The following is a 14,564-nucleotide window of genomic DNA, read 5'->3' as shown; positions in this document are numbered from 1 at the left end:
GATTGTTTGTAGAAGAGATCTCAATCTGAATCAGCCCCTCTTTGAGTCTGCAAGACCTGACTTCCTCCTTCGTCTGATAGAAAAGAGAAAAGGCTCATAAGATTGAAAGAAGAAAAAAAGTCTCTTACATTCAAGACTAACATTTAGGTTTAGTCTTTGTTTTCTTTTGTTTTTCTGCTAAAAAGACCCTCCAAGGTGGGAAAATTAGCCCCCCAGACTCTAATTAAGTAAATAATCTTTTTGTTTTTCTGAATTTTACAGTTATACACTATATGTACTTTTTTGATGAACTTGCTTGTGTTCCACTCTCTTGATCTGAGGTTCTGAATTTGCATCTGTTTTTTGTGTTCTGGTCTCTTCAGTGAAGACTAAAGAAAAAAGGCTTGAGCTGGTTAAAACATCAAATGCCGTTACTCCACTTGTCTGGGGTGATATTGTATGTCAATCTCAGATTTTCTGTTTGATCTCATGCCTAATTTTTCCTCTTAAAGTTTGATAAATGTTCTCTCTCTCTCTCTCTTTCTATGCAGCCAATCATAAGTTTGGATATGTGGGAGGTAAATTAAGGATCTTTCATTTTTTTTCTTTTTCCCCCTTTCTCATCATTACCAATTTTTGTTCAGTCCAACCAATTAAACAATCGTCTTGCCATATCTATTTGGGATTGGAAATTCAAAGATTGCTAATGATTCCTCTCTTTGCCCTCTTGCAGCATGCTTATTATCTAGATTACAAGGTATGTAGAACTGTTTGCTACTAATCCCTACCATTCTTGGATAACTATCTATAATTGATTCATGGAAAACTAATAACGACATATAATGAGATCAGAGTTGAAGGAGCGTAAAAGTAGTCTTCCTTGCCTATGTTGAAAATATCCATACATCTAATGGTTTCTAAACTAACTATTTGGAGTCTTTCCAATATTTTATTATTTCATGCCTTTGGAAAGTTGCTGCAAATTGTCCAGGGTCTACAGATGAGTGGATAACTATGATCTTTCAACTTTGTAAATTTCTCATCCAGAAAATCATGTTAGACCCTAAATGGTGGGTTCTAAACATGCGACCTTTGCAACAGAGAGAAAAGCCAGTCTCTTCTGAATTCTGATCAGCCCCTTGAGCCTAGTTAATGGATTTGAACTTCAACATTTTAAAAATATTTTCCGGGATGGGCCGGGTTCCAGGCCCATGACTTCAAACATAAGATATTAAATATACATGATATTTCATATTATATGACATATAATATATGCATAAAATTAATGATACATTTTATAATGTAAAATATTATATATTATGTGTATTATAGGTATCATATTATTTATTTATAGTATAATATATATACATATATGTGCAGACCAGGACTAAAGTATTTGGCCTAGCCCAGCTTGGGAATTTCTTGGCTGGACTGGGTCGGGCTATTAATGCTCACCCTTACTGATACTTGTCTTGGCCTCGCATCCAGATTATCTTCCCAAAACTTCGATCCATTTATTTTCCTCTCTCCACTTTCTCCTCTTGCAAAAGCCACTCAACTATTAACAAGCCATTTGGATCCTAAAGGAAATTGGATCTTTTCATTTTAGTTTTTAGAAATTCAGTCAACAGTGGTGATTCTGTTGTCTCCTAAAATTAGGAATTAGGTCATTTTCAGGAAGGCCTAAAACAATCTCATTTTCCCAACATTTATCAAAAACCAGGAGTATATCCATTTTTTACTGAACTTTCGTGCCCTAAAATGTAATGATATGTGGAGCCTGAACAGGCTATGAATTAACATAGTTGTCAATTACAAAATATTTTCAGATTGAAGAAATCTATTTGGTTAAGGTAGCAAGTGACACTACAATAAAATAAAAATAGGTTTAGCTCACAATAATAAGTCCATAAGAATTAAGTAGAAAAAAAAAATACAAAACATCATGTAATCAGTCCATTAACCCACTAGCAAACGTAAACATAATATAATTCATTCCTTTCTACCCTCCCCCTCAAGTTGAGCTGAGCATATATGTGAATCATGCCCAGCTTGCTAAGCATCAACTGTAGGGCTACCTTGGGGACTCTCTTTTTGAATATATCTGTCCACTGCTGATCTGTCTTCACAAAAGGAATGCAAACATAAGAAAGTGCTACCTTCTCCCATATGACGTGCCCGGTCCACCTCAATGTTCTTGGTTCAACGATGTTGTACAGGATTATGCGCAATATTAATTTCTGCCTTATTGTCACAATATAGTAATAAAGACATCTGAATGGTTATACCCAACTCCCCCAATAAAGATCTCAAACATCAAGCCTCAAATAAACCATGTGCCATAGTATGATAGTCTACCTCAGCAAGTTAGCATTAGACCTTGCCACCACATTTTGTTTCTTGTTCTTCCAAGCCATCATATTTCCTCCAATGAAGGTACAACGACCCAGTCCAGTCTATATCAAATTAAACCTCCACCTTCAAATGATCACGCTCCATGTATAGAATCCCCTTACCTGAACTCCCCTTTAGGTAAGCATTAAGCAACAATCCTATCAACTGCAGCCATATGTGATGTATGGGGAGTGTGCATGTACTGACTCACTACACTAACATCATAGGAAATATCTGGCCAAGTCATGCATAGTTAGAAGAGCCTCTTTTCGAGAATAGCTTGGCCCGTGCAGGTCAAGGCCCATCACCAACTCTCATCTAGCACACCTTTGGTTGAAGGAAGAAGACCACCAGTGCCACATCAGCAAATCCTCTGTCAGAAGTTGTTATGAAGGGAATCTGAGTTAGCTATGCCTAGTATTGTAATCAGGCCACACTATATAAGGCCATATCTATAAGTTACTAAGAATTGAAGAGGAATAATGTTTTCCCTTCTTTGCAAGGACTCTTTTGTTTGGACTAAGGAATCCCAAAGGGCTTTTGATACCCTCAAGGTTGTGGTCTCAACACCACCAGTTTACCGAACTTCATCCAACCTTTTGTGCTCGAACGTGATGCTTCTGGAGTAGGATTGGGAGCAGTTCTGATGTAAAACAATCAGCCAATTGCCTTCCTTAGCTTAGCAAGGCCTTGTTAGCCTAGGCTCAGCCCAGTCTACATATGTCAAAGAGTTGATAGCAATCATGTGTGTAGTCCAAAAGTGGTGGGCCTATCTTTTGGGCCGGCAGTTCGTGAGTAGAACAGACCAACGAAGTTTGAAGCATCTCCTTGAACAGTGACTCCATACACCAAAGCAACATGTAGAGAAGATGGGCCGAATGGCCCATAGGTTGTTTATTCTTCTTGTTATTTTGGGCCCATCCTGTCAATATTAAGTTTTTTGTAAATTCTTGCCCAACTAAGGGCCTCCTTGTAATTATTCAAATATATCTAATAAAACAGTGTTAGGGGGCTGAGAGAGGGTGAGTTCGAAATCCTCTTCCCAAACCCTCATTGCAGAACACTCAACTCTCCTCTCTTCAGTTTCAACATGGTATCAGAGCGTATCTGAACTTGAATATCCTAGGGCTGGAGGCTTAGTCACGTACTGCCTAATTCTTGGAGGTCATTGGACGAGCCCAAGACTAGAATCTCTTGGAGAAGGGGTTCAGTGACCAGGAAGAATCAGAGAAGAAGAAAAAAAGGGGGGGAAGGGGAACAGCTCGGTTCTGTTTTGAAGCTCGATTGTGTTTGGACTGTTGAAGCTCGAACAGTAAGTTATGCTCAGTTTTCTGGTTCTGTTTTGAAGCTCGATTGTGTTTGGACTGTTGAAGCTCGAACTGTAAGTTATGCTCAGTTTTCTGGTTCTGTTTTGTATTACCTTCGACTGTGTTTAGACTGTTGAAGTGTCTGAAAATCCTAGCTGTTCTGTACTACCTTCAACTGCATTAAATCTGGTTTAACCCAGAAATTTTTGGGTTGTTTTTTCTCTTCTTCTTGGACTGTTAAAACCTACCGAAACATCCTTGTAACAAGGTTGTGTAATGTTACTATTGTTTGGCTGTTTTAGGGGGCTGTACGAACTGTTTTTGGGGTCTTTTCTCTTCCTTGACAGTGGGGTTGTCTCTATTGCCCACACTGTGTTTGTGAAAAGGCCTATTCAGCAATACCAATTGGTACTTACTCTTCTTGGCTAAGTGTACAACTTTGAAAAGGTACTTCGGCTGAGTGCACAATGCCTAGGTGTTTCTGATTACTTCTTGAAGCCTGAACTCAGTGTATTGTCTTCTTGTGGTCGGCTGAACTCAGTGTGTTGCCTCCTTGTGGTCGGCTGAACTCAGTGTGTTGCCTCCTTGTGGTCGGCTGAACTCAGTTATTGCTTGTCCTTATTCAATATACATGTAGAAGTCATCTGAAATCATATTTGGAGTGTTTACATGATGTACTCCTCAGAGTTTGAAAACAAAAGTGGTGCTGAATATGGACAGGTTCAGGGGACTCCAAGTGATTCCTTATTGACTGTGACCACAGTTAAACTAGATGGAACTAATTATCTGGCATGGTCACAATCAGTAAAGATTCATGTATGTAGTAGAGGAAAGTGGGGGTTCATTTCCGCAAGTAAGAAGGCTCCCCCAGAAGATGATCCATCCTATGAGAAGTGGATGCAAGAAAATTACACTGTAATTGGGTGGCTTGTGAACTTAATGCAGCCACAAATCAGTCAACACTACCTATGGATGAATTCAACAAAAGAAATTTGGGACAGTGTTGCAGAAACTTATTCCCAAAAACTCAATGTGGCTCGGGCATATAAATTGAGAAGTGATGTAAAGAATTTAAGGCAAGGAGAGAAACCTCTTGTTGTATATTTCTCAACCCTGAAATCCCTATGGTAAGAGATTGACCTAATAGAAGCTGTAACTTGGGACACCACCAATGATGCAGAGACCTACAGGAAATTGGTTGAAAGGAACAGGATTTTTGAGTTCTTAACTGGACTAAACCCAGAATATGATATCACAAAACAGAATATTCTTTCTAAAGAGTGTGTCTCTTTGTCACAAGCTTATGCATTAGTGAGTAGTGAAGAGACCAGAAGGGTTGTCCAGGTTCAAGGGGCTGATATTAATGATCACTTTGCCAATATGGGGATTAAACTTAAAGGGAATGTTGGAACTTCTAGTGGCACAGGAAAGAAAGAAGTTATATGTGAGTACTGCAAGAAGCCGAAGCACACCAAAGACAAGTGTTGAAAGTTACATCCTAATCTTGTTCCCATTCGGTTTCAGAAAAAACATGATAGTAAAAGATCAGGAAGTGCAAATGTAGCTGCCGAGCCAGATAGTGAAGAGTTGTCTGCTTCTGCACAGTTGGCAGCCATGAGAGTAGAATATGAAGAGTTTGGGAAGATGATCAGTCAGCTGAGTGATGTGACCTCTCCTTCCGACCCTTCAGGAAATTCTACTGCTTCAGCATTTGCTCATTCAGGTATAAGGGCTTCTGCTAATCATGCTACCTCTTCAAGTAATCTCAAGATTCCTTGGATTATTGACTCAGGTGCTTCTGACCATATGACCAATCTATCTACCTTGTTTGTTTCATATGACTTGCTTCCTGGACGTGATAAAATCACTTTAGCTGATGGTTCACTTGCCCCTATCTCTGGTAAGGGAACCATCAAGGCTACGGATTCCTTGTACCTACTTTCTGCCCTTCATGTACCTAAACTAAATACAAATTTGTTGTCTGTGAGCAGTTTAACCAAGTCACTAAATTGTTGTGTAACATTTTTTCCTTCCTACTATGTTTTTCAGGATCTGGAGTCTCAGAAGGTGATTGGGAGTGGCCATGAGGCGAACGGAATATACCTGCTTGATACTCCGGGAAAATGCATTGATCATCTTGGGAATGTTGCTCTTGGATCTGTCTCTTCAGAGTCTGTTAGTCGGATTATGTTGTGTCATTGTCGTTTTGGTCATCTGTCTTTTTCCGCCTTGAGTCATCTATTCCCTGAACTGTTTAAGGGAATTAGTCTGTTCAGTCTTCATTGTGAGTCTTGTGAATTATCAAAGCATTGTAGAAGCAAGTATCCTTTGAGCAATAAAAGATCTTCTGTTCCTTTTAATATTGTGCATTCTGATGTGTGGGGACCTTAACATTTACCCTCCATGGGTGGCTACAAATATTTTATCCTATTTATTGATGATTTTTCACGGTTCACTTGGATATTCTTGATGAAATCCCGTGATGAAGTTCCAAGACTTGTAAAACAATTCCATGAATTTGTTCTAACCCAATTTGATACAAGGATTAAAATCTTCAGATCGGACAATGCAAAAGAATACCTTGAGAAAAACCTATCCTGCTATCTTTCTGACATGGGGGTTATTCATCAAAGCTCATGTGCTAGGACCCCAGAACAGAATGGGGTTGCTGAGAGGAAAAACATGCATATTGTTGAGGTTGCAAGAAGTATCTTATTTGTCTCACATGTTCCTTCCAGGTTTTGGGGTGATGTTGTACTTACTGCTACCTATCTTATAAACTGCATGCCAACCAGGGTTTTGGGGTTTAAGTCTCCCTTCACTCTTTTTCATCTGGACAAAGACCTTTTTCCTGTTCCTATCCGTGTCTTTGGCTGCACCTGTTATGTACATGTTCCAAGTGTCCAAAGGCATAAATTTGAACCCAAAACTCAAAAGTGTATCCTCCTTGGTTATTTCCCCACACAGAAGGGTTATTGTTGTTTTGATCCAAAGTCTGGCAATCGGTATGTCTCAATGGATGTCACCTTTGATGAGTTTTCCCCTTTTTATGGTTCCTCTCCAGAAGGACATTGTCCACAGGGGGAGGATTTGACACAAGTGTTTGCTCTTCCTCTTCCCGTCCCTGTTGAGTCCCTTGATGTGTCTGCCTCTCCTTCAAATGAATCAAGGGTGGATCAGTCATTCCATTCTCCTTGTCCCAGTACTCTACCTCCTCGTCCTATCCTCAATCCCAAGGTGTATCAAAGGCAAAGATCCAGAAATGTGTAGGTTGTTTCTCCTACAACACATGAGCCTCATACACTTCCAGTCACAGAATAGACAATAGGTATTGGTTCAGCACCTTTGGATTCATCCTTCCTTGACCTTGATATTCCCATTGCTGTTAGAAAAGGAAAACGGAAGTGCACTGCACACTGCATTTCCAAGCTCCTTTCTTACAGTTTGCTTTCACCTTCATACTTTGCCTATCTCTCTTCTGTTGCTTCTCATCCTATTCCCAGGTCTGTGTCAGAAGCTCTTAAGATTCCAGAATGGAGGGATGCTATGAAATCTGAAATCGATGCCCTACACAAGAATGACACATGGGAAGTGGTGGATTTTCCTGAAGGGAAGGATCCTGTTGGTTGCAAGTGGGTCTTTACTATCAAATACAGAGCTGATGGCACCATTGAAAGGTACAAGGCCAGGCTGGTTGCAAAAGGCTATACACAGACATATGGGATTGATTATTTAGAGACTTTTGCACCTGTTGCCAAGATGACATCTGTGAGGGTTCTTCTATCTTTAGCTGCTCACTTTGACTGGCCCCTTTATCAATTGGATGTGAAGAATGCATTTCTGAATGGTGAATTACATGAGGAGGTTTACATGTCTCTTCCTCTAGGGATGTATGGAACTGATATGAAAGGGAAGGTATGCAGGCTGAAGAAATCTCTTTATGGACTAAAACAGTCCCCTAGAGCATGGTTTGAGAGATTTAGAACAACACTTGTTAACTTTGGTTATGTGCAGACACAGTCCGATCATACTCTTTTTGTGAAGAGGAGTGGACCTCTGGCAGTATACCTCATTGTGTTTGTAGATGATATTGTAGTGACGGGTAATGATGTTTCAGGAATTCCTGATCTAAAATCTTTTCTCCATACAGAGTTTGAGATTAAAGATTTGGGGGAATTGAGATACTTTCTTGGCATAGAAGTGGCTCGATCCAAGGATGGGATTCTTATTCTCAAAGGAAGTATGTTCTTGACTTGCTCTCTGAAACTAGAAAGATGGGTGCTAGACCAGTTTCTACTCCTATTGATATGAGTCATAAACTCTCAGCCTCAGAAGGGACATTGTTAGAAGACAAAGGAATCTTTCAGAGACTTATTGGGAAACTTTTGTACTTTTGCATGACTCAGCCAGATATTGCATATGCAGTCAGTTGCATTAGCCAATTCATGCATGCTCCTCGAGACATTCATTTGGTAGCTGCAGAGAGAATCCTATGTTATTTGAAGGGCTCCCCAGGAAAGGGTATTCTGTTTTCTAAGCATCGTTATATGAAACTTGAAGCTTACACCGATACTGACTGGGCCAGGAACATTGATGACAGAAGATCTACCTCTGGGTATTGCAGTTTGGTAGCTGGTAATGTTGTTTGTTGGAGAAGCAAGAAACAATCGGTTGTTGCTCGGTCTTCTGCTGAAGCAGAATACAGGGCCATGGCACATGGGGTTTCTGAATTATTATGGCTAAAATCTTTGATGGAAGAACTTGGAGTTGAATATGACAAGCCAATGATGTTGTACTGTGATAATCAAGATGCCATCAACATTGCTCACAACCCAGTGCAACATGATAGAACCAAGCGTATTGATGTTGATCGACACTTCATTAGGGAAAGGGTCTCTTCGGGTGAAGTGTGTCTTCCTTTCATCACATCTGAAGGACAGTTGGCAGATTTTCTTACCAAAGGCATTCCCAAGGCAAAACTTCAGCATGATACTAGCAAGCTTGGCATGATTGACATCTATGCTCAGCTTGAGGGGGAGTGTAGAGAAGATGGTTCCAATGGCCCATAGGTTGTTTATTCTTCTTGTTATTTTGGGCCCATCCTGTCAATAATAAGTTCTTTGTAAATTCTTGCCCAACTAAGGGCCTCCTTGTAATTATTCAAATATATATAATAAAACAGTGTTAGGGGGCTGAGAGAGGGTGAGCTCAAAATCCTCTTCTCAAACCCTCATTGCAGAACACTCAACTCTCCTCTCTTCAGTTTCAACACAATAAAAGTAGATTTATAAACTCTTGGTACTCAGAATACAAATCGGGCCCATCCAACTAGGGGTGCCAATTGGACTGGATTTGGTCCAGCCCGATCCAGTCCAATGTGAGTCCATTATAAATGGACCAGGTCCAAATCCAATGAATGTTTTGGACCAATTTGGACCAGTCCAGTTCAATGTCTGGACCATCCAATCTGTTCAAATTCCTTTTGATTTAGATTTGTTTCAAGCCAAACCTGGTCCATTGACACATATTCTTATCTTATATCAATGGACCAGATATTGGCTTAATCCAACCCAATCCAACATAAATTTGTTATGGGCGCACCAGGTTCAATCCAATCTAATAAATATTTTGGACCGGATTGGTCCAATCCAATATGTCTTGTTGGTTTGTCCAATCCTTCCAAATTGATTTTGGACTGGAAGGGGTCCATTCCAAAACCGGTCCGTTGACACCCTTACATCCAACAAAACAGTCGATTCACTGTCGTGGGTAGAAGAATTTGTCCAACTCACACTCTCAGCCCATCTATCCCCTATATGAGATTATATGGGAAGAGGTCAGGGACCACCTACAGCTAGACCACATTTTAGACCAAATTACTTTATGACCCATCTGTAGTGCAGCTAGTGCCCATGTACTCTCTCATTGGCCCAGATTCATTCGACAAGGGCTGGTTTGTTGTAGCTCCAGGTTCAGCCCATCTCTCAGTCTTGCTTAAACTGTTCCATGACTCAGCCGTGGGTCGCAACTCGGGGATCCTGTGCACACTTAAGCGCATAGCCAGGTACTACTATTGGCCACACATGCAGGAAGATACCCAACAATATTTGGCTGAATGCAGTGTTTTCTAGAAGAAGAAATACATCTCACAAGCCACTTCTGGACTTCTTCAGTCTTTATCCATTCCCCAACAGATATGGGAAGATATTTCCATTGATATTGTGATCAGCCTACCCAAATCTAAGGGGAAATCGGTGATAATGGTGGTAGCTGACAGATTGACTAAATACAAACACTTCTCCACCCTACCACACCTTTATACTGTAGCATTGTGGCCGAGGTCTTTGTGAGAGATGTAGCCAAGCTCCATGGTACACCACACTCCATTGTTTCTAATCGGGACCCTTCCTTTCTTAGCCAATTTTGGAAGGAACACTTCAGGTTACAAGGGACACAACTGAACAGGTCTACCAGTTGCCATCCTCAATCAGATGGCCAAACTAATGTCCTCAATCAGTTCTTGGAGACGTACTTTAGATGTTTTGCAGGGGAACGAAACAACCTTGGCAGTGGGCCCACTAGTTACCCTGGGATGAGTATTGGTATAATACCTCTTTCCACTCAACAGCTGGGATGACCCCATTCAAGGTTGTTTATGGTAGAGATCCCCCTTCATTTCTCCCTTACGACAAAGGGTCCACCATGATAGCCTCAGTAGAAGCCTATTGGCCTGTGATGAAATCCTACAATCACTCAAGGATAACCTGTCAAAAGCCCAACAAAGGATGAAGGCTGACTATGACTCCCACCACATGAATGTTGAGTTTCAAGTTGGGGATCTTGTCTATTTAAAGTTTCAGACATATGGACAGTTCTTAGTGGCCCGCCAAGCTTGGCATAAGCTTGCCCCACGATACTTTGGCCCATTTAAGGTGCTAGAAAAAGTCGGCAAGGTATCTTACAAGTTGTCCCAGCAGCATCCTGGTCACACCCTGTTTTCCATGTCTCTCTTCTTAAGAAGGCTGTTGGGCCTAGCACTGCCGTATCTCAAACACACCCCAGGTTCACTAGAGATGGGGACTTGGACACCGAGCACACATTGTGGACCATCATTGGGTCCAAAGGGGCAATTGATTTGTACTAAAGGCTTTAGTAGAATGGGCTGGGCTCCCGCCAGAAGATGCTACTTGGGAGCCCAACTTACCATTTCCAAGACAGGTTCCTTAACCTTGACCTTGAGGGCAAGGTCCATCTCAAGGGGGGAGGATCTGTTGAGAATAGCTTGGCCCACGCAGATCAAGGCACATCACTAGCTCTCATCCAGCACACCATTGGTCGAAGGAAGAGGACCACCAGTGCCACATCAACAAATCCTTTGTCAGAAGTTCCTATGGAGGGTTGTTATTCCCAATATTGTAATCAGGCGACACTATATAAGGCCATATCTGTTAGTTATTGAGAATTGAAGAAGAAGAATTTTTTCCATTTAGGAGGCAAAGTCTCCCTTGAAGAGACTCTTGAGGTGAGCAGTTCTTTCCATCTCCCTACAAGTCTTAGATATATGGCACAATCCCCCAGAATCTCCCCCTCAGTAGCACGTCTTATGACCAGTGTCTGCACTCTGCAGGCTTTACTCCTAGCTTTCCAGTGTCTCTAATCAAATCCAATACATACTTTCTTTGTGAAGTATAAATACCATGTTTGGATTTGTTTACTTTTTTTTACCCCAAACTTTTGGTGGAGGGTAGCCACCGTAAATTTTATTAAAAATAATCAGAGGAAAGCCTATGGGGGGGACATAAATACCTAACCCCTCTAAGAAAGCTATACACCAAGATTCCAGTTAATAAAATATTTATACTAAGAAAACAAAAAACCTGAATAAGGAAGACCAATTTGGTCCTCTTGTAAGCATATATTCAGAGGAAGGTAACAAAGCAGTAGCATCAAAGATCGTGGAAGTTCTTGTGTCACAAGCATAGTTGGCAAGAGAATCAGCAAGACGATTACCTTGATGAAAAGTATGCTGAATATGAAAATCTAATCCCTCCAACAGAAACTGATCCTCTTGTTCCCAATACCAAAGATAGTGAGGCAAAGGGGAAGTCCGACAAACCAGCTGGACCAGAATCTGAGAATCAGAAAAAACACGAACTTTGGACAGACCCAAAGCTCTAACTAAACAAATGCCATCATGAAGGGCAAAGACTTCTGCAACCAATTTATTCTCTTCCCCATAAAAATTTGAAAAGGCAGAGATAAAATCACCATTCATTGTTCTAACCACACCCAACCACCACTGATTCCAGGATTACCCTGAGAGGTGCCATCAACATTCAGTTTGACATAACCCGGAAGAGGAGGCTGAAGATAAATAACTCCAGAAACAAGCTGATTTGCCTTCCCACTGCCTTCTATTTCTTTCCTTCCAAAGTTCCCAAACAATAAAAAGCAGACAAATCCCCACAAAAAAAAATCATACTGAGAACCATATCTTTTAGCAGTATCAGACCAACGGGTGTGCCTAGTAACACAAGGATTTGTTTACCTCAATACCAAGAAGTATCCCAATTCACTGTGTCCTTAATTTCAAACCTTGAGTACCAAAAAGCAATATCTCTCCAGGACCTTCTCCAAGTCCAACACTTGGTCAGAAGCAATATCTCTCCAAAAGTCACCAAACCAGACCACAAACATCAAAACCTCTAGCACTCTAACTATCTCATGCAGTTAGCTGGACAAATAGTGCATGAGAAATAGTACCTTCATTGAGACTAGGCTCCGATACCAAGTTGTTGATCAGAAAATGTGCAGATGCCCAACACACTAAGAAAAACGTCATTTTTTCCAAACCAAAAAACTTTAAATTTGGTTTCCACAATGCCCAAGAGTTATTAATGATTTAGTGTTTGATAATCATATTTGACATATATACAAGAATTCAGAAGAAAACAAAAGTGGGTTGTACTTATTTGGATAACAAGTTGTCTAGGATTTGATTGATAATTTAAATTGCTTTCAATTAGATATGAAGTTGGAATATGGAATTAGAAAAAATGTACATCTTGGTGTGCCAGGGGCATTCTGTCATGTAGAACTCTAATATAATCAATCTACTATTTATCCATATTACAGATAAACTCTAAATTGCTAAGGTTGATTGTTATGAATTTTTATCAGTTACACTCGATCAATGATCAGAAGGGGTAAGAACACTGAAATCTGCATAAAGAAAAAAATCCTAAGCCAGATAAACTAAAGACAGGAAAAATTGAAAGCTATATACATCACAAGCATGCTGAATCACCTTGAAGAGGCATCAAATAAGAACATAAAAAATAACCATTTCCTGCCTAAGCACCACCCAAATTGTCCAGGCCTCAACATCAACTATCTGATCTAGACATTAGCAAGACTATCTACCAATGAATTAGATGGTCTGTAAATCCATCTGAATGTGTCTAGAAGCCATTGCTCTAACTTCTTTAATTTGGTGATGTTCAAGGATCATCTAGTTTCATATCCAACAAACTCTCTCAAGTCCTGTGAATGTCTCTCCACCTCAACCCTCTCAAGTCCTAGAAAGAAAAACAATCTTAGGCTTTTTATGAGAGCTAAGAGATTTACTCTGGTTGAAATCCCATCCCTATTAGTCTTTTCATGTCAACCCTAAAATACCATTTATAGAACTTGCCCATACTTCATCCAAGGAAGGAATTTGATCAAAATGTGTGATGTCCAAACCAAGCAGCTTTTTTGTTCAACTTTAGTTTACCTATCAATGAAATTGGTGGAAGGTCTGAGAAAAAGGACTTTATGCAATGCTGTAGACTTTGCTGATGTGCTGAAACTCAGCAATTGAAAAGATCATTCTCTTATCAAGAAATGTTACCAGAATCCCAACTGTATAACCAAACGTGAATTTTGTAAAATGGTTCTATTGGAAATTTAGCTTCACAAAACATTATTATTGGTATTACTGGTATATTGTTGTTCATTATTGCCATAGTAATATTAGATTTTGATAAAGTAATTTTCTACCTATATTGATAAAAAGAAGGTTTCTCCCTGGATTGCAGCTACCCCTGGTTGTAGACTTTTCAATATGTCCCATTAGTCATCATCTAAACACATAACAGGGCATACTTTTAAAAATTGATACCAGTATCTTTACTCCTAAAAGACCCTTTATTTGTCTCTTTCAGAAGTTAATAAGCACCTAAAACTGTTCTGTCCTTATATCATTGGAGGTTTCTGATAGTTGGGAAATTTTGAACAGAACGACAGAGGCAAATATGTCAACATCTTTATGAATCACCTTGTATCATGGAATGCTGCAAAGGCTCGCATGGCCTGTGCAGAGGCCTTTGTGAATTTAGGAGAGCCGAAGATTCCTGTGGCTTGAAATGCTCCATGCCTCCATTTTTGGTTGAAATTGTTCTTTTGACGTATTGACCCTTTTTCATGTTGGACTTGAAATGCATATGCCATGGCATTGATGGCTCAAATGTGTATACTGATTTTTACCAGCAAAGAAACACCAGAGTTGTTACGAGTGCCCAATGGATAGATGCTTAGATATTGAGATGATAATATATCCAAAGTGCCTTTGCGAGAAATCATTAGGTTCCCCACGTTTCTCAAAACAGACAAATTATTGGATCGTTTTTTCTTCCTATGTTTCTTGGTAAGTTAAGGTTGCTCTGATATAAAAATTGCTTTTAAGACCAAAAAATTCTACCTAGTCCTAAAAGAATATTTAAAACTTTTTTTTTTTTTTTTGTAACATTACAAAATAGATCAATAGCCTAAATGCATCTCTGTTCTTGAGGTGGGGGGGTGGGGGGGAGTTAGTCAATATGTATGATTTGTTTTCAAAATAAA

At 40.0% G+C, this 14,564-nt stretch overlaps 1 protein-coding gene across 3 annotated transcripts in view; it reads left to right on the top strand.

Annotated features, from left to right (window-relative positions):
- Positions 1-14,243, top strand: part of FSD3 (Fe superoxide dismutase 3) — a 96,203-nt gene extending 81,960 nt beyond the window's left edge. For all 3 annotated transcript variants that reach the window (XM_088983213.1, XM_088983215.1, XM_088983214.1), the window contains exons 5-8: positions 363-436; positions 531-557; positions 713-736; positions 13,960-14,243. In XM_088983213.1, the coding sequence (XP_088839339.1) occupies positions 363-436; positions 531-557; positions 713-736; positions 13,960-14,085 (251 nt within the window). In that variant the 3' untranslated portion in view covers positions 14,086-14,243. The remainder of the gene's footprint in view (positions 1-362; positions 437-530; positions 558-712; positions 737-13,959) is intronic.
- The last annotated feature ends 321 nt before the right edge of the window (positions 14,244-14,564 follow it).

This window comes from Nelumbo lutea, chromosome 4, assembly GCF_056320005.1.
Source record: "Nelumbo lutea isolate HS-2025 chromosome 4, American lotus-T2T, whole genome shotgun sequence".
Taxonomy (NCBI): domain Eukaryota; kingdom Viridiplantae; phylum Streptophyta; class Magnoliopsida; order Proteales; family Nelumbonaceae; genus Nelumbo; species Nelumbo lutea.
Note: the sequence above shows the minus strand (reverse complement) of the source record. Positions and strands in the feature narration are given on the sequence as shown.